The sequence below is a fragment of the Agelaius phoeniceus genome, chromosome 25, assembly GCF_051311805.1.
Source record: "Agelaius phoeniceus isolate bAgePho1 chromosome 25, bAgePho1.hap1, whole genome shotgun sequence".
NCBI classification, from domain to species: domain Eukaryota; kingdom Metazoa; phylum Chordata; class Aves; order Passeriformes; family Icteridae; genus Agelaius; species Agelaius phoeniceus.
The window spans coordinates 4,158,752-4,186,741 of NC_135289.1; the positions used below are offsets into that span (position 1 = coordinate 4,158,752).

General features: G+C 50.7%; 2 protein-coding genes across 2 annotated transcripts in view; one reads left to right on the plus strand and one right to left on the minus strand.

Annotated features, from left to right (window-relative positions):
• Nucleotides 1-275: 275 nt before the first annotated feature.
• On the plus strand, nucleotides 276-3,840 carry OLFML3 (olfactomedin like 3). Its single transcript, XM_054648917.2, has 3 exons — nucleotides 276-444; nucleotides 1,256-1,541; nucleotides 2,262-3,840. Exons 1-3 carry the CDS (start codon nucleotides 334-336, stop codon nucleotides 3,047-3,049), a joined length of 1,185 nt encoding a protein of 394 aa, XP_054504892.1. The 5' UTR covers nucleotides 276-333; the 3' UTR covers nucleotides 3,050-3,840.
• Nucleotides 3,841-19,111: 15,271 nt separating this feature from the next.
• The window catches only part of SYT6 (synaptotagmin 6), a 37,004-nt gene continuing 28,125 nt past the window's right edge, over nucleotides 19,112-27,990 (minus strand). Inside the window, exons 5-7 of the mRNA XM_077190667.1 lie at nucleotides 27,800-27,971; nucleotides 26,398-26,548; nucleotides 19,112-20,672 (exon numbers count right to left, since the gene is read on the minus strand). Coding sequence (XP_077046782.1) covers nucleotides 20,601-20,672; nucleotides 26,398-26,548; nucleotides 27,800-27,971 — 395 coding nt within the window. The 3' untranslated portion in view covers nucleotides 19,112-20,600. The remainder of the gene's footprint in view (nucleotides 20,673-26,397; nucleotides 26,549-27,799; nucleotides 27,972-27,990) is intronic.

Consider the following 27,990-nt stretch of genomic DNA (forward strand, 5'->3'; position numbering starts at 1 on the left):
CTGGCTTTGGGCACCTCTGCGGACAAGGAGCCGGGGCTGTCCCCTCTCTGTCCCCAAAGTACGGCTCATGAGGACGTGTCCTCTCGCTCAGGGCTCCTGCAGCTCTCCCCACACCCCAAACTCCTGTCCCCGGCCCGTCCCCAGTCTCCTGCCCCATCCCCGCGGCTCGGGGGCAGCGCGCTGGCTGGGGCACGAAGGGGTTAAAGCGCCCGGGGCTGGTCTGCGGGGAAGGAGCAGCGTCCCCTCCCTCCCTGTGCACATCTGGATGCAATAAGGGCTGGGGAGGCCGGAGCATTCCTGAGCACTGAGCTGGAGGCTGCAGCGCTGCCGGCCATGGGGCCCTGGCGCTGCCTGCTGCTGCTGCTGCCGCTGCTCGCCCCGGCCCTGCGCGCCCAGCAGCAGCAGTTCATGGAGTACGTGGAGCGCCGCATCACCCTCCTGGAGGTACAGCCGGCCCCGCACCCCGAATCGCCCCGGGACAGGCAGCCAAACCCTTCCCCAGGGAGGCCGGAGGGGCTGGGAGCGGGGCTGGTGAGGAGGAGCCGAGGTGGGGATGGAGCAGGGGGTGGGGAGCCCTGGAAGCTCCTGCCGGGGTCCTGCACAGCCCAGCTGGGATACACCGGGGCAAGATGGGTGTGGGAGCACTGGGGGATGGGGGATCGGGGGAGCAGGGACATTGTGGGCCTGGGAGAACCATGGGGGCATCACAGGAATGGGAACATCAGAGCCACGGGGACATCACAGGAATGGGAACATCATGGGAAAGCAGGGACATTGTCCCTGGGTCTGGAAGAGCCATGGGAACATCACAGGAATGGGAACATCAGAACTATGGGGACATCACAGGAATGGGAAAATCATGGGAAAGCAGGGACATTGTGGGTCTGGAAGAGCCATGGGAACATCACAGGAATGGGAACATCAGAACCATGGGGACATCACAGGAATGGGAGCATCACAGGAGAAGGGGCATTGCAGGTCCAGGAGGATCATGGGGACATCACAGGTCTGGGGACATCACAGGTCTGGGAACATCATGGGAAAGCAGGAACATTGTGGGTCTGGAAGAGTCATGGGGACACCACAGGAATGGGAACATCACAAGAGAAGAGGCGTTACAGTCCCAGGAGAACCACAGGAGCAGGAACAGGGTGGGATGGGGCCCAGAGCCACAAGCCCTGTGTGGGCAGGCTGGGACAGCTGCCATGGTGGGCTGTGAGGTTTGGAGACCTCAGTGTCCCCTTGGCCACCCCAGGAAAGGATCTCCCAGTGGCACGACCAAAGCAGCCGCTACTCCACGGAGCTGCGGGACTTCAAGAACCAGGTGCTGGGGATGCTGGAGGCAGCTGAGAAGGAGCGGGAGGCGCTGCGGGCGGAGGCCGAGGGCGCGGCCGTGCGCGTGGACCGGCTGGAGAGGGAGGTGGACTACCTGGAGACACAGAACCCCGCCCCGCCCTGCGTGGAGGTGGATGAGACACTGATGGACAAGCAGGTGGCCACAGCCAAGCAGAGGAAGAACGAGAAGTACACCAAGCTCACAGGTGAGGGGCTGCCGTGGCTCCCTGGGGGATTGGATATTATGCAAATGCCTTATAATTCAAATTAAATTTGGATCTGGTGTTGTAGAATGGAGTTTAAATGTTAACCAAGCTCTTAGGCAAAGGTTTAAATCTTGGAGGCACTATAGGAAGAGCTAATATTTCCCACAAAGTTGGAATTGCCAAAAGCTGTGTCAGGGTGACTTGGATATGAATTGGATACTGCCCTTGATGGCAGGGTTCAGGGAGACCCAGGAGCTCAAACTCCCAAGGTGCTCAGCAGCCTGCATCCCCCTGCACAGCAGATGAAACCACCCCAGGTGTTGAGATGACTCCTGTCTGAGCGTTACCCTGACCCTTCCCAGCCCACCCCAGTCCAGGCGTCCCCCAGCCATGGGCCAGGGCATTGTGTCCCAGCAGGGCACCTCAGATGTCTCTGGCACAAGCTCCTGCATCCCCCCTGGCCTGGGAGCTGCATCCAAGCCCCGGGCTGGAGCCTTGTGCATCCCCAAAGCCTCTGGGGCAGGGCTGGGGTGAGGGTGGCTCCTCTCTGTGTCATGGGTACACTAGGGGACTTCCCAATGCCAGCAGGGATGCACCTAAACCCCTTCAGTGAATTTCCAAGGGGTTTTGGTGGGACAGGGTGAGAACCCAGCACGGAGCAGCAGCAGTGCTGCAGGGCCAGGCTGTTCCCAGGCTCTCACAGCCATCCCTCTCTCACAGACTGCAGTGACACCATTGCCAGTGTCAGGGCCATGAAGATCCTGAAGCGTTTCGGCAGCGCCTCGGGGCTCTGGACCAAGGATGCTGCGGGGACCTCAGAGAAGATCTACGTGTTCGACGGCACCGCCAACGACACGGTTTACGTCTTCCCCCGCATGCGGGAGTTCACCCTCTTCTCTGCCACCCGCAAGGCCGCCCGCATCAAGCTGCCCTACCCCTGGGTGGGCACCGGGCACCTCGTCTACGATGGCCACCTCTACTACATCCGCCAGCAGGGCCTGTCCTTCCAGGTGATCAAGTTCAACCTGGCCAACAAGACGGTGGTGGACAGCTCGGTGTTCCCGGCCGAGGAGCAGATCCCCGTCTTCGGCCTGTCCCCCTCCACCTACATCGAGGTGTCGGCGGACGAGGAAGGCCTCTGGGCCATCTACGCCACCAAGGAGGACGAGAAGAACATGTGCCTGGCCAAGCTGGACCCCGCCTCGCTGGACATCGAGCAGATGTGGGACACGCCGTGCCCGCGGGAGAACGCCGAGGGCGCCTTCGTGGTGTGCGGGGCGCTGCACGTGGTGTACAACACGCGCCTGCCCAGCCGCGCCCGCGTCCAGTGCGTCTTCGACGTCAGCGGCACGCTGGCCCCCGAGGACGCCTCCCTGGTCTACTTCCCCAAGCGCTACGGCTCCCACGCCAGCCTCAAGTACAGCCCCAGGGAGAGGCAGATCTATGCCTGGGACGACGGCTACCAGATCATTTACCGCATGGAGATGAAGAAGAAGCTGGAGGTCTGAGGGTGCGGCCCGGCCCAGCCCGGCCCGGCCCTCAGGACAGCGTCTCTGCTCCTTCTCCCATCACTGTGAAATGAAGAAATGCTGGATCCCCACCCCAGCCATGCCCTGGCACTGGTGTCCCCACCTGGGAGCAGCCAGCAGAGTCCTGGACTAATTTAATGAGGTTTTCTTTTCTGATATAATGAATAAATAGTACGCAGCGAAGTGCGGCCGCCTGCCTTGGGGAGCGTGGGGTGCTGGGCAGGGCTGTCAGAGCCCTGAGCTCCACCTTGCCCCTGAGACACCCCAAAAATCACTTCCCAAGGGTGGGGTGTCCTTGCAGGGCTCAGAGCAGGGAGCACAGACAGACCTTGGGAGGGTGCCTGGGCAGGGGTTTGTGTTTGGTGAGGGTTTTGGAAGGGCTTAGGGCAGAGATGGAACACGAGGCTTTGGGCAGGCTGCTGCTCAGGGCCAGCTCGTTTTACATGTACAAAACTGTGAGCAAACAGCAAAATCCTTTAATCTGGGAGGACAACAGGAGATTTCCCTCCCCTGCTGGGGCGGTGCTCCAGCCAGCAGGCCCCAGATGTTGCTGATTTACTGAGTTTGTTTCTAAAGAAGCACAGGCCACCTCCCCCTGCAGCCACAGAATCTCCACCTTATGTAAGGCCCAGTTTGCCCCATCCCCTTTCCTTCCCTCTTCCTCTGGCATTGAGCAGCCCCAGAGGGGATGGGGCAGGACAGGGCAGGTGCTGGGAGCCCCTCAGGGACTGGGGACAGTCCCAGTTGTCCCCACACCATGTCTGTCCTTCCTGCCCCAGCAGAGACCCTAACCCTAACCCGTGCTCTCCCTCACCCACACCCCTGCAGGGTGCAGGGTTTGCCCCATTTCTGTCCCTAGAAACCCAGGATTGCTGTGGTTTGTTCCCATCACAACATCCTGAGAGCACAGAGGATGGATTAGGAGGTGTTTCAGTGCCATGAGTGTCCCTTTTTTCCTGAATTCTGGGGACAAGCAGTGAAGCCATTGGCCAGGCTGGCTGGGTGAGGGTTGCATCCTGCTGATGCCAGTGCCAGGCTGCTTTTTGAACACCCCAGGGAGGTGCCAGCGCTGTGGGGAGCACCTGAGGGGCAGCACCTGCTCTCCCAGGGCTGGGGAGTGGCCGTGCCACCCTCAATCCCATCCAGCTGTGCCCAGCTCAAGCCAAACTGTTCAGCCACACGGAGGGCACTTGGTATTTGCCTCAAGTTCTTTGGTATTATAATCAAATTTGTTGCATAAGAAAAATCTTCAAATACCCACTTTGAATGACTGTAATTGGCTGGTGCTGAAAGTTCAACACACAGTGCAAGTCAAGCAGAGAAATTATTCAAGTGTGAAGGACTCTGTGAACTGTCAAGTTAATTTATGGCCCTTTTCAAGATCAATAAGGGCAGTAACAGAAATATAATTTTCAGAAATCTCACAGTAGTAAATAATTACACCCATGATTTCTCCAGCCTGAATTAAAATTGATGGGGCAGTAATGATTGTGCACCAGAAACATCTTGTAGCCTGAAACATGTCCTGCACTTCCCTGTGACACCTGGAGCCTTCTCTGCTCCAGGTGAGCACCCCCAGCTCTCCCAGTGTAGGATAGATGGGGGTAGCAGGGTTGGGATGGATGGAGATGAGAGATCTCTGCAGCCAGGGCTTGGAACTTGTGGGTTATTGCAAAGGGCCTGGGTGCAGGGCCCTGCTGGGAGCTGCCAGGCACAGCTGGAGCAGGACTGAGAGAAGAGAGGGGGAGAGAGGATGAGAGAGGGAGAGAGTAAAAGCATAAGAGAGTAAAAGGGGTAAGAGCATAGAAAAGTAAGAGCTAAGAGACAAGAGGTAAGAGTTAAGAGAGCAAGGTTCCCGTTCCAATACCATAAATCTTCTTCTGTGCTGAATATTCTGATTCTCACTGACCAATCTAGTACAAGATACAAATCCTATAGCATTTACATACAGCCTATAAGAATCATTACATTACTATACTGTGTTACATTTTAAACCCTAAAAACTCCTCTTTGGGCCCCTTCTGCCAAGCTGGCAGGGTCTGCTCTGCCCCTTGGGCCTGTCTGCAAGCAGAGGGTGTTGTTCCATCAAAAGGGGATCACCTTCAGTGGCCACACCATTGTTTTCCAGTTGTTCAGTAACTGAGGGATCTCAGAGCTTGCTTTCATTTCAATCTCACTTATAGTTTCTATATTCTTAAAATCCTTTGCCAGACAATCATATTGATAAGGCTTTCCTGTTTCATCTTCCCCATCATCCCAGCCTGGCTCCAGAGGGGCTCCAGCCCTGGAGCAGCTCCGTGGCTCCTCTGGGATCTCTGCAGCCTCCTCCCTGTGCTGAGCACATGGGCAGAGGTGCCACTCACTAAACCAGCTCAGCCAGAGCCCCACCAGCTCCTGTGGGATTTGTTTTTGTACAAACTCTTTGGGAATGAGGAGGAAAAGGAACAAAATAACTGCAGCACCCGATGGGCTCCTAGAGCACAGCACTTATCTCACACTCCACATCTTCAAAGTACTTCAGGAAACGTCAACTAATTAATCCTTGGAATAACTCCCGTCAAGCAGAGCAGCCTGATCTCCATCTGCTGGCAAACAAGGGACAAACCCCACGTGTCTGATCAGCAGGGGTGGCTCAGCTCTGAGCTGGAGGCTCCTTGTGACACCGGGTAGGGAGCAGGGCCCTCCAAGCTCTGAGTGCTCCCAGCTCCTGGAATCAGGGGTGTCCTGAGCTGGAACGGACACACAAGGATCCAAAGCAGCTCCTGCCCTTCACAGAAACCCCAGATCCCACCCTGGGCATCCCTGGCAGTGCTGTCCAAACTCTCCTGGAGCTCTGCAGCTGTGGCCATTCCCTGGGGAGCCTGGGCAGTGCCCTCTGGGGGAAGAAACTTCCCTGAGATCCACCCTAAACCTCCTGACACAGCTCCAGCCCTTCCTTGGGTGCTGCCACAGTCACAGAGAGCAGAGATTGTCCCCAGGCTGCCTCCAGGATGGGGTCACCCTCCTCATCCCTCCAGAGCTGAGTCCCTGCCATCCTCCAGTGCCACAGAGGAGTGTGAGGGACCTCAGAGACACCTGTGTGGGTGACCCTGCTGGGGTGACTGCTGGGAGAGAGGAGCAGCAGGGCCACAGGCTCCTGCTTGCCATGGCATGGACACCCCCAGCCCCATGGAGCCCTGCAGGTGCCAGAATTCATCTCCTGCTGGGGTCATCAATTCCTTTTTTTCACTTGTTTAAGTATTTATTGGCCCCATGGGGAGAAAGCCAAGGCTGTGCCACAGCTGGGGCAGTTGTCAGAGCCCTTGGTGCCCTCAGGGGTGTGGATTGTCCCCGTCAGCCACCCTGGCACTGCTCAAATCCAGCCAGGGGCCCCAGAGGGAGCAGCAGCCCCTCCATGGGACCCGGGGATCCCTGGTGGGATGCAGGGACCCCAGAAGGATGCAGGGACCCCAGTGGGATGCAGGGACTTCCAGCAGAGTCCAGGGACCTTTGTGGGATGCAGGGACTTCCAGCAGGGTCCAGGGATCCCTGGTGGGATGCAGGAATCCCAAAGGATGCAGGGACTTCCAGCAGGTTCCAGGGACTTCCAGCAGGGTCCAGGGACCCCAGAAGGATGCAGGGACCCCAGTGGGATGCAGGGACTTCCAGCAGGTTCCAGGGACCTTTGTGGGATGCAGGGACTTCCAGCAGGTTCCAGGGACCTTTGTGGGATGCAGGGACTTCCAGCAGGGTCCAGGGACTTCCAGCAGGTTCCAAGGGCCCTGGTGGGATACAGGGATCCCAAAGGATGCAGGGACCTTTGTGGGATGCAGGGACTTCCAGCAGGTTCCAGGGGCCCTGGTGGGATACAGGGATCCAAATGGGATGCAGGGACCCTGGCAGGGCTGCCTCAGCTCCCTCTGTCCTGTGTGGAAATGGATTTTTGTGGCTGCTCCCAGCTGCCTCTGCCCTCCCACCATTCCTGCTGCACTGACAGATTCTCAGGAAAACTCAGCCTTGACTCAGGGTCTCCAGTGGCAGAAACTGCCTGGTGCTGTGCAGGTGCTCACCTGGGGCTGGCATGGGCAGCCTCTTCCCCACAGAAGGCTGTGGAAAACCTTCATTCCTTCATCCCCCTGCCCGTGGTTCTGCTCAGCCCCAAATGGGGGCAGCCCTGGGGCCAGCATTGCTCCTGTCCCCCCTCCCAGGGCTGCAGCAGGAGGTGGCCCCACAGTCAGCCCAGAGGCACTGGGATCATCCTTCCCAAAGGAGGGGGCAGTGGAAAAGATGCTAATGGGGCTGCTCCAGCCCTCCCCCGAGTCTGCAGCTCCCTGGGCTTTAATTGCCAAATACTTTATCTCTTTAAAGAAGAGCCTCTAGAAGTAATAATCCCTTTCATCTCTGCTCCTCTTGAAAAATGCTCCTCTTTGCAAGGCAATCTGGGCAAGTAAATTGAGAAGTTGTGTTATCAGTGAGAAAGAGAAACCCAGATCTTTGGGCTAATTTTTTCTCCTTTGTCTCATTCTCAAGGATATTGACTTTATTCCCCTCCCTGACTCTTTTCCAGCTCACAGGAGCTATTGATAAAGTGAAATGGTGGCTCAGTGTGTCCTGTTGGAAACGGGGGAACTAAAATTAAAACCAGGCAACTTAAACAAGTGCATTATGAAGCTCCCATTGTATTGAAACAGGAAGAGGGGGATAATTCTCCATTTAATACTTCCTTAATGGCTGGTTGGCAACTCTAATCACTGGCTTTTAACTTCAAATAGGTTCTGCTGCCCACGGAACATCTGGCTGAGGTGAAACTCATCCCACACCAGCAGCGAAGGGAGGCAGAAAATCTCCCCTCAGGGGTTCCCAGCAGGGCTGGGAGGACACAGGGCTTGGGGACATGCCAGAAGGGACACGGAGAGGCAGCCAGTCCTCAGCATCTCCTAATGGAAGTGCAGAGGAAGCAAAACCACATTCACCAAAACAGTTCCTGCATCGTCCCTCTGGCAGGGGGATCTGCAATGGGGCACAGGGGTTTGGGCTGTGTGCCCCAGCCCAGCTCTGATATTTCTCATTTTGGCACTGTCAGTGAGCCCAGGGACCTGCAGAGCACTTTGTGGGACACTTTGTGTCCCTCCTTTGGGGACAGGACTGTGGGGTGCCAGGGGAGGTGGCAGATGTGCCCCTCACCTGGAGCTGGCCTGGCCAGGGACAGAGCCCTGGGCCCCCTCAGCCCCAGCCTGGTGGAGATCTTGGTGCTCTGTTGAGATCTCAGGATGAGCACATTGTGCCCCTGTTGTCCTGATTTTTTAAGATTTTCTAAGCCTTCTGATGTTTACATTCTTGTAGCACATTTCTCACACACTTTCTATAAATAACTGATTGTTTTGCATTCTTTTATGAAAGAGAAGAAATTTAATAAAATGTTTGTTTGTCCAGTGTCATTGCAGAGGTGGCACTTTCACCCTCCAATCCACTGTCTCTTTTAGAAAACTATAAATGTTGGAGTCAAAAAATAATCTTCCCTTTCCTTCACCTTAAGAAGAGCAGTGTGTGAGCTCATATTGTTTCATGTCCTGTGTAACATGTCCCAGCTGGGTCCATTCCATCCCCACCTCCCCCTGCCCCACTTCTCCTCCTCAGACCCCAAACCAGCTCCTGCAAATCCTCCATGGCAGGATTGACCCCTTCAATATCAATATCAGCATCAGCTGCCACCTCCTCTCACTGCTGACCTGGGCTTGCCTGGGAAATTGAAATGTTCAGCTTGGTAGAGAATAAATGAAGAAAGAAATATAATTTAATCAAGAGATATCAGTACCAAAAAATCCCATTGAATTTTGCACAGCTGGGGTGTAGGGTCATCATCAGCTCCTCTCCTCCCTCCTCAGCCCCCCAAACCCTCCAGAGACCTCACACCCCCTGCCCTCCCCTCCTGCTGCACCTTCCCAAAGGAAGGGACACAACTAAAATTTCCTTTCAAAAGCTGAATTTTGCAGAATGACAGGGGCCCTGCAGATCTGGATCCCCGTTGTCCCAGCCAGCCTGGGGATGCCCAGGCTCCTCTTATTCATCCTTCCCAGTGTTGTCTGCTCCTTCCTTCCCTCTGGAAAGGAGGAATAAAAATAAAGCCTTCAAAGAGGGAGCTCACAGCCCTGTCAGAGGAGCACTGGCTTGTGACACACCAAGTTTCGAGATTTTCTGGACAGTTTCATTTACTAACAGATTTTTTCTGCTATTTTGGTTCTTTGATCAAGATGGATTATTCTCCCTGAGCTGCTCCCATTGGTGGTAATGTGTCTCCATCCCCTCCAGGAAGGATTTTGCTGACACAAGGGAGACCCACACCCCATCCCAGGGATTTCACACATCCTGCAGGCTCTACATGATTTCACCAGTATTTTCTTTGGGGTGTTATTATTACTAATGCTGTTATATCAAAGTTGTTTCCTGAGGACAGAAAAATACCAGCTCAGCTATTCAGCTAAGCAGTTCTTTAATTTCTTGCCTCTCAAAATCAGCTCCCCAGTGCTTTTTTGGAATGGATCTGAATTTTCTGCTTTAATCCCTCTTCCTGAGGCAAAAGTGCTGAGGGGTGAAGTGACTCTCCCTGGGAAAGGAGGGCTGGGGTCTCTTTCCCAGTGCTGCAGCTCAGGGATTGTGAGTGCACTCCAAGAAATATCAGTAGAGATTTCTTTATCTCTTTGCCCCTCAATCCCTCATCCCCAGTGGGGAGACAGCAGCAAATTTGGGGTTCCCAGCCCTCCTGACTTCCCCTCTGCTGGCTGGGGAAGGGGGAGTGGTGCAGGCAGGGCAGGGGAGGCTGGGGTGGCACAGGGGTGCAGAATTTGGGGGATTGGAGCAGTTTCCCCCCAGCACAGCAGCCCTGGCTCTGCCCATGCTGCTGTGTCCTCCTGCTGTAGGTGGCCAAGGTCCTGGAGGGAGATATAACGAGATATAACCATGGTAACTGGGATTATCCTGGAAAATTGCTGCCATTGCTGCAGAGGTAGGGTCAAAACAAACAGAAATTATCAATTTTTCCTTTTCTAATAAAACGCAGAAGTGTATTATTGACTTGCTAATTGCTCAGCTAAACGGATTTCTCCTAAATTACCTCCTAACCCTTGTAAATGAAAATAGTGCTAAGATTAGCACTTCCATGGATTTGCTCAGGGGAGGAAAAATGAAAGGTCTGATTCCCTGCCCATGGCAGGGGGGCTGAAACTGGATAATCTTTACAGTCCCTTCCAACCCAAGCCATTCCATGATTCTGATTCCCTTTTAACCTAAAATTGCTCCAAGCTTTGCAACCTGGGGGATTTTTGGCACCACACAGGCCATGGAGCCACACTTGGCTTTGTGAGCAGCTTCTGCAGGAGATTGCAGCTCTCAGCTTCAGCTCTGAATTGTCAATTCCCCTCTGAGTGCAGGTTTTCAGGAAATCAGAGGTTTAAATGAGAAGTATTCCTCTCCAACTGAGCCCCCTCCAATATCAGTGTCAGCTGCCACCTCCTCCCATTCCTGACCTGGGCTTGCCTGGGAAATTGAAATGTTCAGCTTGTTAGAGAATAAATGAAGAAAGAAGTATAATTTAATCAAGAGACATCAGTCCCAATAAATGCCATGAAATTTTGCACAGCTGGGGTGTAGTGTCATCATCCCCTGGGATGCTCAGCTGTGGCAAACCAGGCAGCTCTGAGCCCTCCATTCTCCTCTTCACTGCAAGAGCCACTTCCAGAGGCTGGCAGGGCCGTGCAGGTTTAGGAAATAATTATTTTAATTGCATCATCAGCTCCATTCCTGCTGCCAGGAACTTTTGTTTGCATCCAAGAGAACCCCGGGGCAGCACAGCCCTCACGAGTGGCATTGTCCTGGGGGGATGAGCTTGGGAAGGGCCTGATCCATGGCAGCACCATCCCTTTAGTCTGGAGACTAAATAATCTGTGATCCCAATGAGCAGCCAGAGGAGGAGAACGCCCCACATCCGTGTGGGATGCTGGGGAAGGAGGGGAGAATTCCCTCAGCACTCAGGAAGGAGCAGGTGGAGCATCCCTGCAGAGGCAGCAGCTCCCAGGGAGCCGGCAGAGCAGCAATTCGAGGTCATTGGGCAAAGCCCAGCTCATGCAACAGGCAGGAAGGTGCTCCTGATTCCTGCAACCATCACATCCCAGAAAAACCCCATTAAATCATCTCTAGGAGGCGGGAGCTGCTCCCTGTGCCGCTGCCTTTGGGGCAGAGGCGCTCAGGGGGGTTTCAGCTCTCAGGATTTCTGCTGGTCAGAGTGACTCTGAGATATGTACAAGTCTCTTTTTCCAGCCTTGGAGTCGAAGGAGGAGTCAGGATTCCTCTGTTCTCAAGGTTGTTTATTATTTCTTATCTATAAAATTCTTTCTCTGGCCTGCCAAGGTCCATTCAGCAAGTCAGACAGAGGCACACTGACCACCCTCAGAGGTGGTGTTGTCTTTTATGTCCCCCCATTCTAAAACCCCAAAATTTTACTTTTCATAAAATTTTTTTACTATAATTTACTTTTTTACTTTTCATAAAATTTTTTTACTATAATTTTACTTTTCATAAAATTTTTTCATTCTAAAATTCTTTCTCTCAAATTCCTCCATCTTGGGACACCAAGCCCCCATTCTAAAACCCCAAAATTTTACTTTTCATAACAATTTTTTACTATAATTCTACTTTTCATAAAATTTTTTTACTTTAAAATTCTTTCTCTCAAATTCCTCCATCTTGGGACCCCAAGCCCCCATTCTAAAACCCAAAAATTTTACTTTTCATGAAAATTTTTTACTATAATTTTACTTTTCATAAAATTTTTTCACTCTAAAATTCTTTCTCTCAAATTCCTCCATCTTGGGACACCAAGCCCCCATTCTAAAACCCCAAAATTTTACTTTTCATAACAATTTTTTACTATAATTTTACTTTTCATAAAATTTTTTCACTCTAAAATTCTTTCTCTCAAATTCCTCCATCTTGGGACCCCAAGCCCCCATTCTAAAACCCCAAAATTTTACTTTTCATGAAAATTTTTTACTATAATTTTACTTTTCATAAAATTTTTTTACTATAAAATTCTTTCTCTGGCCTGCCAAGGTCCATTCAGCAGTCAGACAGAGGCACACTGACCACCCTCAGAGGTGGTGTTGTCTTTTATACTAAAAACAATGTGTACATTATTTACCATAACTAAATACCTACCAACACCTATCACCTATGTTAGACAGTGAGCTTCCACCTTAAACCAATCCAAAAGTGCCACCATCACCCAGAAGATGGAGGTTAGGAAGAAGAAAGAAGAAGGACAGGGGCACACCCAAATTCCTCCATCTTGAGACCCCAAACCCCCATTCTAAAACCCCAAAATTTTATTTTTCACCCCGTGACAAACCATTATTCTACTTAAACTCCCTTGACTTGGAATTCTTCATATAAAGGTGGTAACTTGCTCCATGGGTCAAAATCAAAGGCACAGGTGTCTTGGGCTCTGTGCCAGGGTCTCTGAGCCCCTGGCAGGGGTTTGAGCCATCCAAGACAGGCAGAGATGTCCTGGCTTCTGACATCACCCTGCCAGGACCACTCCTGTGGCAGCAGGGTCCCCCTGGGCTGGTGCAGAGCACAACCAGGACAGGGACACAGGTGGGGTGTCCCCAGAGGGGTGGGCAGGGGGTTCTCCAGGAGATCAGCAGCAAAATCCTCCCTCGTTTCTCTCAGACATCCGAGAGCAGCGCCGGCAAAGCGACTTAATTAAAAAATTACCAAAATTACCGCTCCTCCACTCGGTCCCTGCCGACAGCCACAAAGCCTCAAGCACGGCAATTTGAAATGGAGAGGGATGTGCAGCTGCTAATGGGAGATTAGGAGAAATCTTCCACTTCGGAAGCAATTAGCGAGCCAGAAGAAGTATTTGCATGTGTGAATTGGATGGCTGGGTCGCACTCCCATCCTCCACCTGGCTCTGGGATGGTTCCCTGCTGGTGCCTGGTGCTCAAATCCCTCCCAGGCTGCCCCAAGCCCCATCCAACCTGGCCTTGGGCACCTCCAGGGATCCAGGGCCTCCCTACCCTCCCAGGGAGGAATTCCTTCCCAATATCCAGCCAGGCTGATATTCTCCACCGCTGGCTTCCCACTGATCCCATCATTGTGTGATGAGCTTTCTTTCATACATCAGCAACACATTGGTTTGGCAAAGGGGAGAATCTTGTCATAACAATTCATATTTAGTCTCCAAATGTGGCCTTTAATTGCTAATTACAGAATGCTACTCGCAGGTTGGCAAATCACACACACCAAACAGAAAAAGAAAAAAAAAACCAATTAGGAAGAAAACAACTGGGGGTTTATAAGGGTTTAAGAAATAAACAAATGTGTATTGGTGATATTTTTGCCCGACATCCAGGAGGAATGATGAGGAGGACTCCATGGATATCACAAGGCTAATTAATTACTTTATTATACTATATTACACTATATTACATCACATCTAAACTGAACCTGAACAAGCACCCAACTCCACTCCACTGCCCAGAATCTCATGCCTGTCAGCCCACAGTCCCCTCCCACACCTGGATTCAACTGGTCAGTGAATCAAAACCAGAATCCAGTTACCAATTCCCTTCAGGTAAACAATCTTCCACAATGCATTCCACTTGTTCCAAAGTGCAGGAGCAGTAAATGAGATAAGAACTGTTTTTTCTTTCTCTGAGGTTCAGAGAATGTGAACCTCAGAAATATCCTTGGGAAGTTGTGCCTTGCTTTTCTCTGTGAAGGAAAATGCGGCTACAAACGTGGTCTTTAATTATCTCAGGGGGAAAAACAGCAGCTGAGAAATAAATGTAACTCCAATATTGATGTTGCATTCCTGTGGGACTCCAGCACTGGGATGGCCACTCCACCACTCCTGACAGCTCCTCCAGCCCTGGGAGATGGGATCTGGCCCAGATGTGCCACATCTGGCACGGCAGCCAGGAAAGGCCACTGGGACTGGGGCTGGTTCTGTCCCCAATCACATTTTCAGCCAGGAAAGGCCACTGGGATTGGGGCTGGTTCTGTCCCCAATCACATTTTCAGCCAGGAAAGGCCACTGGGACTGGGGCTGGTTCTGTCCCCAATCACATTTTCAGCCAGGAAAGGCCACTGGGATTGGGGCTGGTTCTGTCCCCAATCACATTTTCAGCCAGGAAAGGCCACTGGGATTGGGGCTGGTTCTGTCCCCAATCACATTTTCAGCCAGGAAAAGGCCGCTGGGATTGGGGCTGGTTCTGTCCCTCAATCACATTTTCAGCCAGGAAAGGCCACTGGGATTGGGGCTGATTCTGTCCCCAGTCACATTTTCAGCCAGGAAAGGCCACTGGGATTGGGGCTGATTCTGTCCCCAATCACATTTTCAGCCAGGAAAGGCCACTGGGACTGGGGCTGGTTCTGTCCCTCAATCACATTTTCAGCCAGGAAAGGCCACTGGGATTGGGGTTGGGGCTGATTCTCTGTCGGAACCCAGGAAATTCCTCTGACTGCCCTGGAGGACTCGAGACCCTGGTAAAGGGCCCAGAGGCCTTGGCACGGAGTCACAAACACCTGTGCCTTCAATTTTAGCCCATGGAAACAATCACCAACTTTGTGGGAAGAGTTACAAGCTACAAGGGTTTGAATAGAATGTTAGTGAATTTACCACAGGGTGGAAAAGTAGAATTTTGGGGTTTTTGGAATGGGGGTTCAAGAGGCAAGATGGAGGAATGTGGGTGTGTCCTGTCTTTCTCCTTCTTCTTCTTGTCCTCCATCTTCTGCTGGGATGGTGACACTTTTGGATTGGTTTAGAGTAGAGACAGACTGTCTAACATAGGTGATAGGTATTGGAAAATTATTGTAAATATTGTACAGGTAGTTTTTAGTATAAAAAGCCAACACCACCCCAAGGGCAGTCAGTGTGCCACAACCCAACCTGCCAGACAGCTCTGAGCAGGTCAGAGAAAGAATGTGACAGATAAAAGAAAATAAACAACCTTGAAAACCAGAGCAGAGGAATCCTGACTTCTTATTTGAGCGCGGGGCTGGGAAAAAAAGACTTTTTAATACCTCGGGAGCCATTTCAGCAACTCAGAGCCCGAGAGTTCTGTCCCCAGTCACATTTTCAGCCAGGAAAAGGCCACTGGGGTTGGGGTTGGGGCTGGTTCTGTCCCCAGCCACATTTTCCCCGGTATTTTGGGTGCTCTTGGCTGTTCCCACGGCAACAGAGCAGGCTCTGTTTGTCCTGGCCCATCCAGGTACTTCATTAGCTTTAACCAACTGCATTTTTAATAGAAGCCTATACTGGGGTTTTTGAGATGTACGTGCTTTAAATACCATGTTTTTAATTAAAAATGACACGGGAATGTAAAATATGTAATTATATTTGCATGACTAATGTACTGTCTTTTATATATATATATATATATAAGGCTGTAAAATATAATTACAAATTATCTTTGGGAAAAGTCCAGGAAAAAAAAAGACATTTCTTGTACATTTAAGTAGCACTGCTGATGAAAGCTGCAGGGTTTGAGAGTCAGTCAGGACTCCTGGGATGCCTCTGGCTCTTGGACAGAAATCCAGAATATCCAAGCCTGTGCATCTGCAAAGAGGAGACAAATTCCACTTCTCCCAGGCTCACCTGCAGCTCTGGCTTCTTGTCAAAGTGGATTTTGGAGTGATGCTCACCCCAGCAAAGGAGCAAACTGCATCACTTCTCATTGCCAAGTGAATCACAAAATCACAGGATGGTTTGGGTTGGAAGGGACCTTAAAGCTCATCCAATTTCAATCCTGACACCTCCCACTGTCCCAGGCTGCTCCCAGCCCTGTCCAGCCTGGCCTTGGACACTCCCAGGGATCCAGGGGCAGCCAGAGCTGCTCTGGGCACCTGTGCCAGGGCCTGCCCACCCTCCCAGCCAGGAATTCCTTCCTAATGTCTAAATTAATCCCCCCTCCTTTAGTTTAAAACCATTCCCCCTTGTCCTAATCCAGCTGGCATCTCCTGCAGTGTGCAGAGACAGCCCAGCTCTCCTGGGATACCCAGTGCAGGGAGGAGCATCCCACCCCCTGTGCCCCTTGGGCTTGTTCAGGGAGGAGCTGAGAGTCCCTGGAAATGGCAGCCAGGGTTTGCAGGCCCAGGGAGAACATCCTTGAGTGAGGAGCTCACAGCAGAGATGAGATCCTGACCTGGCATTTAAATAAGTGCACAACTGTACTGATGGATAATCTTAAATGGCAGGAAGAACAATGAGGCCCCTGGGGGAGAAAACCTCTGGCAAAATGAGATTGAGAAGTCTGGGGTTGCCTAATTAGAGACACAATTAGGAGGGCAAATAACAGAAGTCGTAAAAGTGAAGAACAAACAGAGACTGAGATCAGGATCTCAAGGATCAGGGCTGCAATTTTCTCCAATGAGCTATATATAATTTTCTGTCCAATTTATTATCCTTGCAAGCAAAGATAAAATTATCTGGACTGACATTGCTTGAACTGAAGACTGAAGGAGGACTGGGACTGAGCCCATTGACTGAATGCTCTTTACAGGCTAATCAAGAATTATGTGTAAATAAAAAGTTTGTGGAGAAATAAAATAAAATAGAAATCAAAGCACACAAAGCTGCTCCTGCCAGAGACCTGGAACCCGGGAGGTGCCCACAAAGCCCAGTCTGTCCCCTCTGGGTCACCCTTGGGGTTGGTGAGATCCAGGTGTCCCTGCTCTGCCCTCTCTGCTGCTCCCAGCATCCCAAAGCTGGGTTTGAGCCCCAGAGCCCCAGAGCCCCCAGCTGTCAGCCCCTGTCTGCAGCCCCTGCCATCCTGGTGGGCTTTGCCACTCTTGTTCCCAAAAACTCCCTGCAGAATTAGTGATTCCCAGCCCTGGGGACAGCCTTGCTGTGGTAGCTGTGATACATCCCCCTTCAACATCAATATTGGAGTTACATTTATTTCTCAGCTGTCTAAGATAATTAAAGTCCATGTTTGTTTATTTCTTAAGCCCTTATAAACCCCCAATTGTTTTCTTCCTCACTGGCTTTTTCTTTTTGGTGTGTGTGATTTGCCAACCTGCGAGTAGCATTCTGTAATTAGCAATTAAAGGCCACATTTGGAGACTAAATATAAATTGTTATGACAGGATTCTTCCCTTTGCCAAACCAATGTGTTGCTGATGTATGAAAGAAAGCTCATCACACAATGATGGGATCAGTGGGAAGCCAGCAGTGGAGAATATCAGCCTGGCTGGATATTGGGAAGGAATTCCTCCCTGGGAGGGTGGGGAGGCCCTGGCACAGCTGGGGCTGCCCCTGGATCCCTGCAAGTGTCCAAGGCCAGGTTGGACAGGGCTTGGGTCACCCTGGGACAGTGGAAGGTGTCCTTGCCATGGCAGGGGTGGAATGAGATGGATTTTTATGTCCCTTCCAACCCAAACCAGTCTGGAATTTCATGCCTGGAACTCACTTCCCACTGGATGTTTTCCACCTTTTTTTCTCAGATACAACTCATTTTGTCGTTCAGTTGGTGGGAAGGAGCAAGGCTGGGACAGTTCCCAGCCCTCTGAGCCCTTGCAGTGAGCTGGACCCGTGGGATTTCCCTTGTCCCTGAGTCCCCACATGAAACCAACCCTGGCCACCCTCCCTGCAGTGTCCCCTGCCCTCCCTGCAGCCCCAGCCAGTCCTTGATGAAAATGGAGACTGGGAGACTAAAACTGAAGAGAAAGGAGGGGAAAAAAAAATGAAAGGAAGGTCTGGGAATGCTCCATGTGTTTATTTTGCTTGCACTACTCAATAAAACAGACTATTCATTTGTGGCTGCTTGCAGCAGCATCCTCCCCTTTGCAGGGACTTTCAAAGGAGCCCCAGCATGGCCAAGCCTCCTGTGGGACGTGGCCCTGGGGTGACCCTCCTTATTTTGCTTGGAAATAATTGAAATGTCTCTATGAGTTGCTATTACAGGGTCAAGAGCAGCAAGTGAGGAGCAAGAAAACAACTCAACAAATCTTGGCCTGGCACTTGTGCTGGGCTCAGCTCCTTCCCAGGGCTCTGATTCCCCCCTGGATGGAAGGGAAGGGTTTGCTCTGGTGTGTGGAGCTCATCCCCATGAGTGTGACCAATCCCCCCCAGTGACAAACACACAATGGGCTGATTATCCCCTGGCTGAGGGATGTGGCGAAATCTCAGCATTTAAAATATAAATGAAGGGGGGGGTTGAGCCAAGCAGGCGTGGGTGTTATTCACTAACGTGAGATCCAGTTTTCCAGCAATGCAAGTGACAGCCAGTATTGAGTGGAAATTGATTATCTGTGTGAAGCAAGGATTAAAAATAGCAGCTTTGTGTCAAACCCCACGTATGTTTTGACTAAATCCTCGATAACAAGGAGAATGGATAAAAGATGGAGATTATACAGAGAAAACCAAAACCCAAAAAGCCTGGATTAGAGAAGAAAAGGATTTGAGTGGGTTGCTGCAATTAATGATTGTCAAGTGCCACCAGCTGGGACTGCTGTGGCTTCTTCTGGGGACGTCTTGTCCTTTGGTTTGCCAACCTGCCAGAGGCACTGCCAGCTCATTGCCCTGCTCCCCTGAGGCTCCTCCAGCTCAGGCAAAGGTCCAGGGGCTCGTGGGCAGTGTTTGACCCACCCAGTCAATCAGTTTTAATGGCCAGAAACTCATCCCCTTAATTAAACACAGGAAGGATGATGGTCTCAGGAAGGTTGTCCTCCCCTTGCTCCCCAGCAGAAGCCCTCAGAACACTCTGTGCTGGGAAACCAATGCACTTTTACCACTTTTTTTTTGTGGCAGTGTGCTTGGAATGCACTTTTTGCTGCTGCAGGGGCTGTGCCTGGGATGGTGTGGCTGTCCCAGCCCATGCAGGAGCTGCAGAGCCAAGGTCTGCTCCAAATGCCAAGCGTGCCCCTGCCCAGCCCCACACCATGCCAGGCTCTGCCATTGTCACATTTTATGGCATCCTCTGTGATCACTGCACCCATCCAAAACCACACAACCCACAATTCCTGCTCCCACAGGAGGAAATATTCCACCAGACAGGGCAGCACTTACAAATCAAATCATTTTATTGAGTTTCTGCTCCTATAGCATGTGGCACATAAAGAGAATTAAGACACAAGGTGTGATGAGGAATGATGTATTTACCCTTCACTGAACAAAGGATTCATCTCACCCAGGAGCAATGCAAACAGCCCTCTGTGCCAGCCCTGATGTGCAGCCAGGGGTGACGTGGTGACATTTGGGAAAATGGGAACTGAAGCTGACCTGAGGATTGGGGCTGATGAACACAGTCCTGCTAACCTGAGGCTGCCTCGCTCGCAAATTCTGCCTCCAAACTAAAATATTTGCTTTTGCCTAATTTAATTAGGGTGGAATAAACAGCACTAACACGCTTCTTAACTCAGAGAAAAATCCAGGATGAGAAAGTGTCCAAAATCCACAGCTGGCTGATAAATATCAGCTGATTTAGCTGTAAAGCCAGTGCTTGGGATATTCTAAATTCATTCTTGGCTTCTGCAGCCAAGGAACCAGCAAAGCTTCATTTTTTTTTTTTCCCAGAACTTGACCTTCCTTCAGGGCTCGGGCTGAGAAACTTTATTCCTTAAGAAAGTGCTGACAGTCTTTAGAAAAAAAGTTTGGAAGCTTTTTTAGCATCAGTCATGTTTTTGTAATTCCCTTTGCCCCTTGGGTCACCCATTATTACTTGGATGAGATAAGAAATGGAGACCCAGTGGTCATGCAGGGCTGTACCCATTTCTAAAATGGGTAAAGTAAAATGGGTAAGTAAAATCTTCCCACTTTTTTCCTGAATCCCACCTGTGGCCACACTGTTCCCTCCACTCCAGATAACGTGGGGATGTCCTGGGGGATGAGCAGCAGCTACAAAGGGGGCTGAAGAAACTGTTCATGCAAATAGCTCTGGGGAGATTTCAGATACAGGGGAAAAAACCCAGGGTTCCCCTCCTGAGGAATCGACAGCATTTTTTAAATATATGACAAAAGGAATTATGGGGTACACACTACACAAACTTCTAAGAGCTCATGGACACCCCTACATGAACAGGAAACCCGGGGACACTCTGCAGGGCTGGGGCTGACCACGAGGATGGAGCTGCTGGTGGCTTGGAAGAGTCTCTCCCATCTTCTGCCACGGCTTTCCAGTGGCCACTGTCCCCTGTCCCCTGTCCTGGCCACCTCTGCTCTCTGCAGACACCTCCTGGCCCCTTTCCAGCCTTTTCACACACTAAAAACTATTTTACACATTATTTTACAGACCAAACTCCCAGCACGTGTCTCAGTCCACCTTCTCCCTCTGGAAACAGACCCGTACAGCAAAAGCCACAAAAATAACATCACCTTGGGAGACATATTAGACAAAAACATATTTGACCACAAAACGGGTTTCTACCTTTACTTACGCAGGAACAACTACCCGGAAAGTCCCGCTGCTGCCACCGCCCCTCAGCAACCACTGAGACTGAAGGCCAAGTGCAAAAATTACTTGGTTTAGTCCCATTTTGCTGTCCCTGCTCCAGATCATGGTGTGGGGGGTGGTTTGGGGGAGGGACAGGAGCCCTGGCTGTCGAAGCTCGCTGCCCGGCCGTGCCACTGGGGACAGAGGAGAAATCGAGTTAATCAAACAGGAGAGGTTGGCTGGGATTATTCCCAATCCTGCATTGTGCTGTCTATCTCATCTTCCTCAGGATTCCCATCCATTCCATCCCATGGATCCCATCCCATCCCATCCCATTCCATTCCATTCCATTCCATCCCATCCCATCCCATCCCATCCCATCTACAGATCCCATCCCATGGATCCCATCCCATCCCATCCCATCTGCAGATCCCATTCTATCCCATCTGCAGATCCCATCCCATGGATCCCATCCCATCTGCAGATCCCATCCCATCCCATCCCATCCCATTCCATCCCATCCCATCCCATCCCATCCCATCCCATCCCATCCCATCCCATCCCATCCCATCCCATCCCATCTGCAGATCCCATTCTATCCCATCTGCAGATCCCATCCCATGGATCCCATCCCATCCCATCCCATGGATCCCATCCCATCCCATCCCATCATCCCATCTCATCCCATGGATCCCATCCCATCCCATTCCATCCCATCTGCAGATCCCATCCCATCCCATCCCATCCCATCCCATCATCCCGTCTCATCCCATGGATCCCATCCCATCCCATCCCATCCCATCCCATCCCTGCTGTGCCTCTCTTCTGCTCCACAAGTTCCATTTTATGCAATGCCCGTGTTTAACCACTCAGGAGGAATTGCTGAACAATTTACTTTATTGCTTTGTAAATCAATTCTCAATTGTGAGGATTCCTCACCAAAAAAAAAAAAAACCAAACAAAAAGGAAAATAAACAGTGTCTGTGTGTGCTGTGAAGACAAAGTGCTCTCAGCTTTTCCTTGCTTTATTGCTGTTGTCTTTTTGGTTTAAAAATATTGTCTAAGCTCAGGAGTACTTGAGTCTTTCCAGTCTGGTAATTTTTACTCCACAGCAGCTCTGTCCACAGCACCAGAGACATTTCTCAAAGGGAAAATCAGATCAGAGACTCGGTGGATGGAGCAAACTTTTTTTTTTTTGCCATACTTAGGGGATCATAAATTATTTGTCATCTGCCTTGGGGGCTATTATCATAATTCAAACCCATTATTCCTGAAGCTTTTGAGCACTTGCCCATCTCACCATCTTGTTATATTAAATTCTAGTGACAAATGATAGAAATCTCCCAGAGACAACGGAAGGCAGGATTTCCACTGCCTGGATCAATTCCCTCCCCTCCCACATCAGCAGAAACTTTTTGCTGGCTGATATTAATGTTTAAGCATGTATGAATTTCATTTCTCTGGGTGAAAACCCACTTGGGGAACCAGACCTCGCCCTTGCCTTGGCAAAACCATCTTGAATGAAAACAAGGGAACAGCAGCCTGGTGCTCACAGGGAGGCTGAGCAGGGCAAGCAGCTCCTTGCAGATGCTCCATGGGTTTGGAATGGTCAAAAATGTGGCCAATTTGGCCAATTTCCTTCCTCAAAGAGATCAGTCAGTGTAAAGTAACTCACTGCACAGGTTTGCACTGAACAGCCTCTATTTCATCAGAACTGAGCAGAAATTAATGAATGAAGAAGATGAGAAGCTCATCCTGCCAAACAGCTGCCTTAAGGTAAGGAAACACTTTCCTCTATGCTTCTCATGTCAAAAAAAATGGCTAAAATCCCTGAGGAATTGATAATACAGGTACAACCTCCCCATGAGAATTGCCAGGGAACAGATTGCAGAAATTACAACAGAAATGGGCTTTTGGCAGAGCCTTCCCATGCTCTTTGCCTTGCGCTGTCTGCATGACAATGACAGTGTTGCTACTCCAAAAATGTGATGAAAACTCTTCCAAGGACAGGTCCAAAGAACCAGAGAGGAACCTGGAGATACTTTTCCTTCATTTAATTAGAAAAGGTGAGCCATGTACTATGCAGCCAACAGTCAGAAACTGGGACCAGTTCAATCAAAATCAAACAGACCCAGAAGTCTGGAAGGGCTTATCTTTAAAGACAATTATTCCTCCTTATGGGCATGACTTGGGTCTCAGGAGAGTTACCAGTTTTTATCTGTTATTTGTTTTAAACAAATAAATGTTGAATGTCTGAGGCACTTGGCAGCATCAAAGACCCCGTTTGCATCGCGCTGATGACGCGACCCCGCGATTCCAGGGTTTGTCTTTCACAGATCACAGGGAAAATCCCCGTTTTCAGAAGTTCCCCTCAAATCCTGGAAGAACGAGCTGTAATTTCTATTTCCCTTTGTGCACACAGCCCTGAACCTGGCTGATGGGTGGAGGAATGCAGGAGGAGCAGGGGTGGGGTGGCTGGAGGACCCGGGGAGGGAGCAGCTGCCAGCGGGGCCTCGGGGCTGAGCACTGGGAACAGCTTGTGCTGAGGGGAAGAATTGATTGCCAGAACAACCCCACAAAGAGGGATTCTCCCTTTCTGCTCAGAAACTCGCCTTCTGAACATCTGTGTGAGGAGGATAGCGCTTAAAAGCCTGTAATTAATGATTCATTTGCACATGTTCTCCATGTTCCCTCTTTAATGATGATGGTCATTAGAGAAGTGCAGTCATTATGGTTTGTTATTCACTGTTGATAAATATGGAGCAACCAAAGACATGATGTGCATCTGAAGTGTTTCCCTTTTCACTGGAGCCTTTTCCAGCAGTGAAAGCAAAGAGGGAGCAGCACCAGCTCATGGAGGAAGGGCCCAAGTGGCACAAAAATGAGGGGTTGGGCCATGTTAGCCCAGCACTGTGGCTGCTGGGACAGGCTGGAGCTGCCCAGGTCCTCGTGGTGGACAAAGAATCATGGCTCAACACAGGAGGAGGCTGTTGGTCCAACACCACGGACACAACCAACCATCCATCCATCCATCCATCCATCCATCCATCCATCCATCCATCCATCCATCCATCCCTGCTGTGGCAGGGTAAGGGGGTCAGGGCTGGGCCATCCTCTTGAAGCAGCACAGCTGTGGTGACATTTTCCTGGTAAATTCACCAGGAATTGTGACTCTGAGCTGTACTCAAAATATGCTGGGAGCTCCTTCTCCTGGCCAGAGCTTTTCCAAGGCGCACCAGGCAGGGTGTTGGTTAGCAAAGAAATTCCATATTTCCACACTTTTCTCCCTCCTGAGGGGTGGGGAGGGGGGTGGGACCCCAACCACAGGGAGGGGAGATGGCAGTGCCTGGAGCAGCTCCAGTCAGCATCCCTCCATTTAGACATCAAAGGGACAATTCAATCACGGCTCCCTCGCCTTGGTTTGAGGTCAAGCACTCAATCAGGGAAGATTTGGATGGAGCCAGAGGCTGTTACTGATGGTCAGAGCACACAGAGACCATCACGAGGAACAATTGGGAAGCAAATGCTCCATTTGCTGCTGCCCGGCACAAACGCGCTCGCAGAGGAAGGAGATGAAGAGGAGGAAGATGAAGACAAAGAGAAAGATGGAAATGATGGCTCAGGATGCCAGCACAGCCCGAGGTCACCCCAAGAAAGGTGAGGAAGGCATGAAGGGCCAACAGTTCTCCCCCAGCATGCTCAGGACAGATGGACAGACAGCCAGCAGCAGGATGCAGCAGCTGCACAGAGACCCAGAACTGGGATTACAGGACCAAAACCCCAAATTTCTTCTCAAAGATACCCAAACACAACATGGAAAAGGTGATACAATGTCTTGTGTACCAACAAATACCATTTCCCATTAATTTCTCCCCAGGAGCCTGTGCCTTTTCTGTTTGGTTTTTCTTTTAGGCTGCACTGGGGATTTGCAGACAGCAATGCTAAAACCTAAAAGGGCAAATAAACACAGGGACCATTTGCTTGCTGGCTCTCTGCACCAGTTTGTGGCAGAAATACCAGAGCAGATGATCAGAGGGCTTTTTCTTTCCTTTTAAGCAGAGCTCCTGACCTGTGCATTGAGGGGTGAAATGATTCACTCAGTTTTTTTCCAGAGTCTTGGGGGCTCAGCCATGGTTTTCAAAGTATATTTTAGAAGGTGAGTCATCTTCCATGTCTTCCTTGGTTTCTCTGTGTTTCATCATAACAATAATGCCTTTTTTACTTTTTTCTTAGTGATTTTCAAAAACTTTACAAGAGTTTTTTCTTTCAAAACTCCATCTGCATCTGAAAAATAGTGCAGTAAAGCCATAAAAATTGCAACCTGGAGAAGGAGCTCCTGCCCCTGGGTCAGCCATGGCTGTTGGTGTCACACTGTGAGGTGCTACAGATGCCAAGAGATCAAATGAGAGATCAATTCCATTTCTGAACCTTGTGGCTGCTGGTGCCCAGCTCCCCTGTGGCAGTGGGAGGTGACACTCAGAGCCTGCCCAGATGTGGCTCCTGCCCAGGGCCAGCAGGGGCAGGGAATGAAGTCCTGGAGCTGCTCATCACCCAAAGGCAGAGCTGGCACTGCACACAAAGTGCACAGGGGTTTAATTCTGCCCTGACTCACCCCAGCCCTGCACAGCTGATCCCTGTGCTGATTCAAGGTGAGCTCACAGATCACCTCAAACAAGGGAGGCAAATTTTCAGGTGTCCATTGTCTGATATATCCACCTCCACTGTGTCTTAAGCTAAACTATCAACTGCCAGGTTTTCCTTTGTGTGTAACCAACCTGGGCTGGGACAGAGGGCACTGAGCACAAACTGACTTAATCGTGCAATGGTTTGGGTTGGGAAGGAACTTAAAGATCATCCAATTCCACCCCCCTGCCGTGGGCAGGGGCACCTTCCACTATCCCAAGTTGCCCCAAGCCCTGTCCAGCCTGGCCCTGGGCACTCCCAGGGATCCAGGGGCAGCCACAGCTGCTCTGGGCACTTTGTGCCAGGGCCTGCCCACCCCTTCTTGTTGGAGGAAAAGCAGATTTCACAGAAAGACAGGGTTTATACACTAATTCACAGTACTGTGGAGTCTCAGCAAGCCCAGTGTCTGCCTTTCAGCACAGCTCAGCACTCAACTTCAAGGGGAAAATGAGATGATTTTTGTTAAGTACTTATTCTGTGGCTTTGAGGGAAAATACCTCCTCAGCCCCAGATACAGTGGGAGGCTTTATTGCCTTTATTATTGTATCACTGGCCTCAAATGTTGGTGCTTTGTTCTCATACTTGAAGTGTCAAAGGCGTGTGTGCCCTTTTCCACATCTCTGTCCTCCAGAAATTATGACCTAAATCAGGCAAAGCCAAAGAGCTCCACAGAAGCGTGAGAAATTGGAGTGCAAAGGGGAAGAAAATGCCAGAGATGGTCGAAATGGTACCCAGGCATTTCAGCCCTATTTTATCATCTGGGGCTGCATCAAGTCAATCTCTTTCTCTGGAGATGCTTAGAGCAATTACATTTGTTCTATTTATTCTCCCTCAAAGGCTCGGAGATGAGTCAACAGAAAAATCTTTTAGGATGAAAAATTGAAACTTGAAATAGGCAATATCCCTGGACAATTTGTTCTGCAATCAGAGAAGCATTCTCTTTCCTTACTGCTCTCAATTTCTAATTTAAAAAGGAAAAGTAAAAAAAAAAAAGAAAAAGAAAAGAAAAACCCAAAATGTAACAGTCACATCTGTAAATACAGTTCTTCTCAGTCTTGCTTGCAAGCTCAAGGAGCTATTTCGAGGCAATACAGAAGTGCTTGTTTTCTAGAGTTCATTTCTGGTGAGAAAATTCCCTCAGCTCGGCTCAGAAAATCCCAGGCGAGAGCAGGAGCTCTCTGAAAGCCTGGAGCCAGCCCAGCCCAGGCACTGGGAGGGAAGGACACCCCCACGCACCTCTTTGAAGGATTTCTTCACCTCCACCAGCGGGTGCCAGTGGGCGATGGGCTTGCGGGGGTAGGCCAGCATCTCGTTCCAGTGGTCTCTGCCCAGGCCCTCGGCGTTGACCCCCACGCGGCAAACCCCGATGATCTCGTTGTGGCCCACCCTGAGCAACGGCAGAGAAGGAGCACCATCACCATCCACCCATCCATCCATCCCCCATCCATCCATCCATCCATCCATCCATCCATCCATCCATCCATCCATCCATCCCCCATCCACCCATCATCCCATCCATCCATCCATCCATCCATCCATCCATCCATCCATCCCCCATCCATCCATCCATCCCCCATCCATCCATCATCCATCCATCATCCATCCATCCATCCATCCATCCATCCATCCATCCATCCATCATCCATCCATCCATCCATCCATCATCCCATCCATCCATCCACCCATCCATCCCCCATCCATCCATCCATCCATCATCCATCCATCCATCCATCCATCCATCATCCCATCCATCCATCCACCCATCATCCACCCATCCATCCATCCATCCATCCATCCATCCATCCATCCATCCATCCATCCACCCATCCATCCATCATCCATCCATCCATCATCCATCATCCATCCATCCATCCATCCATCCATCCCTCATCCATCCATCCATCATCCATCCATCCATCATCCATCCCCCATCCATCCATCCCTCATCCATCCCCCATCCATCCATCCCTCCATCCCTCTATCCATCCATCCATCATCCATCCCCCATCCATCCATCCCTCATCCATCCCCCATCCATCCATCCCTCCATCCCTCTATCCATCCATCCATCCATCCATCCATCCCCCATGCGTCCATCTACCCATCCATCCATCCATCCATCCACCCCTCCATCCCTCTGGTTGCCCAAACCTGGCCAGGTAGAGCCTGGACCCTGCTGCTGCTGAGCCTGGGCTGTGGTGTCTGCCCCAGCCCTGCCACCACCACAGGTAATTACAGCAGCTTTTAAATTATTTCTGCAGGTCAGTCCAGACACAGAGGTGTGAGCAGTGCCCAAGAATAACCCCAGCTTCATTAATACATAATTCATACACCCAGAGCTGCTCGGGCTCACACTATTTGCTTTCTAAAATGGGTTGCAGGACAATAAATAACCAAGGGGAGCGTGGCACTTGCTCAAGGAAATGCCATAAAGCAAGGAGCAGCCTTGCCAAACTCGTTATTTTTCCATAACCATAAATATCAATGTCACTGTGGCAATATATCACCAGAGACAGGTGGATACCACTGAGCTCTGCCATGAGGCTATGGAAAACACTGTGGAAAATTGCATTTGAGCTGGAAAATCTGCACCCAATGGGATGCTCTCCCCTCCAGCTCTCCAGAGCCTCCCACCTACCGATCATAATCCATGACAGAGATAAGGAGGCTGACTTGATCCATGTTCTCGGGGGGAATGTCAAAGATTATTGCTTCATTGTAGGTGGGATTAAGTGTGTTTTTCTTTATGGTGGTTTTCTTCTTTTTCAGTCTTCGCCCGTCACAGAGCAAAGACACTTTGACATATGGATCTAGGGAGGAAGAGATAGA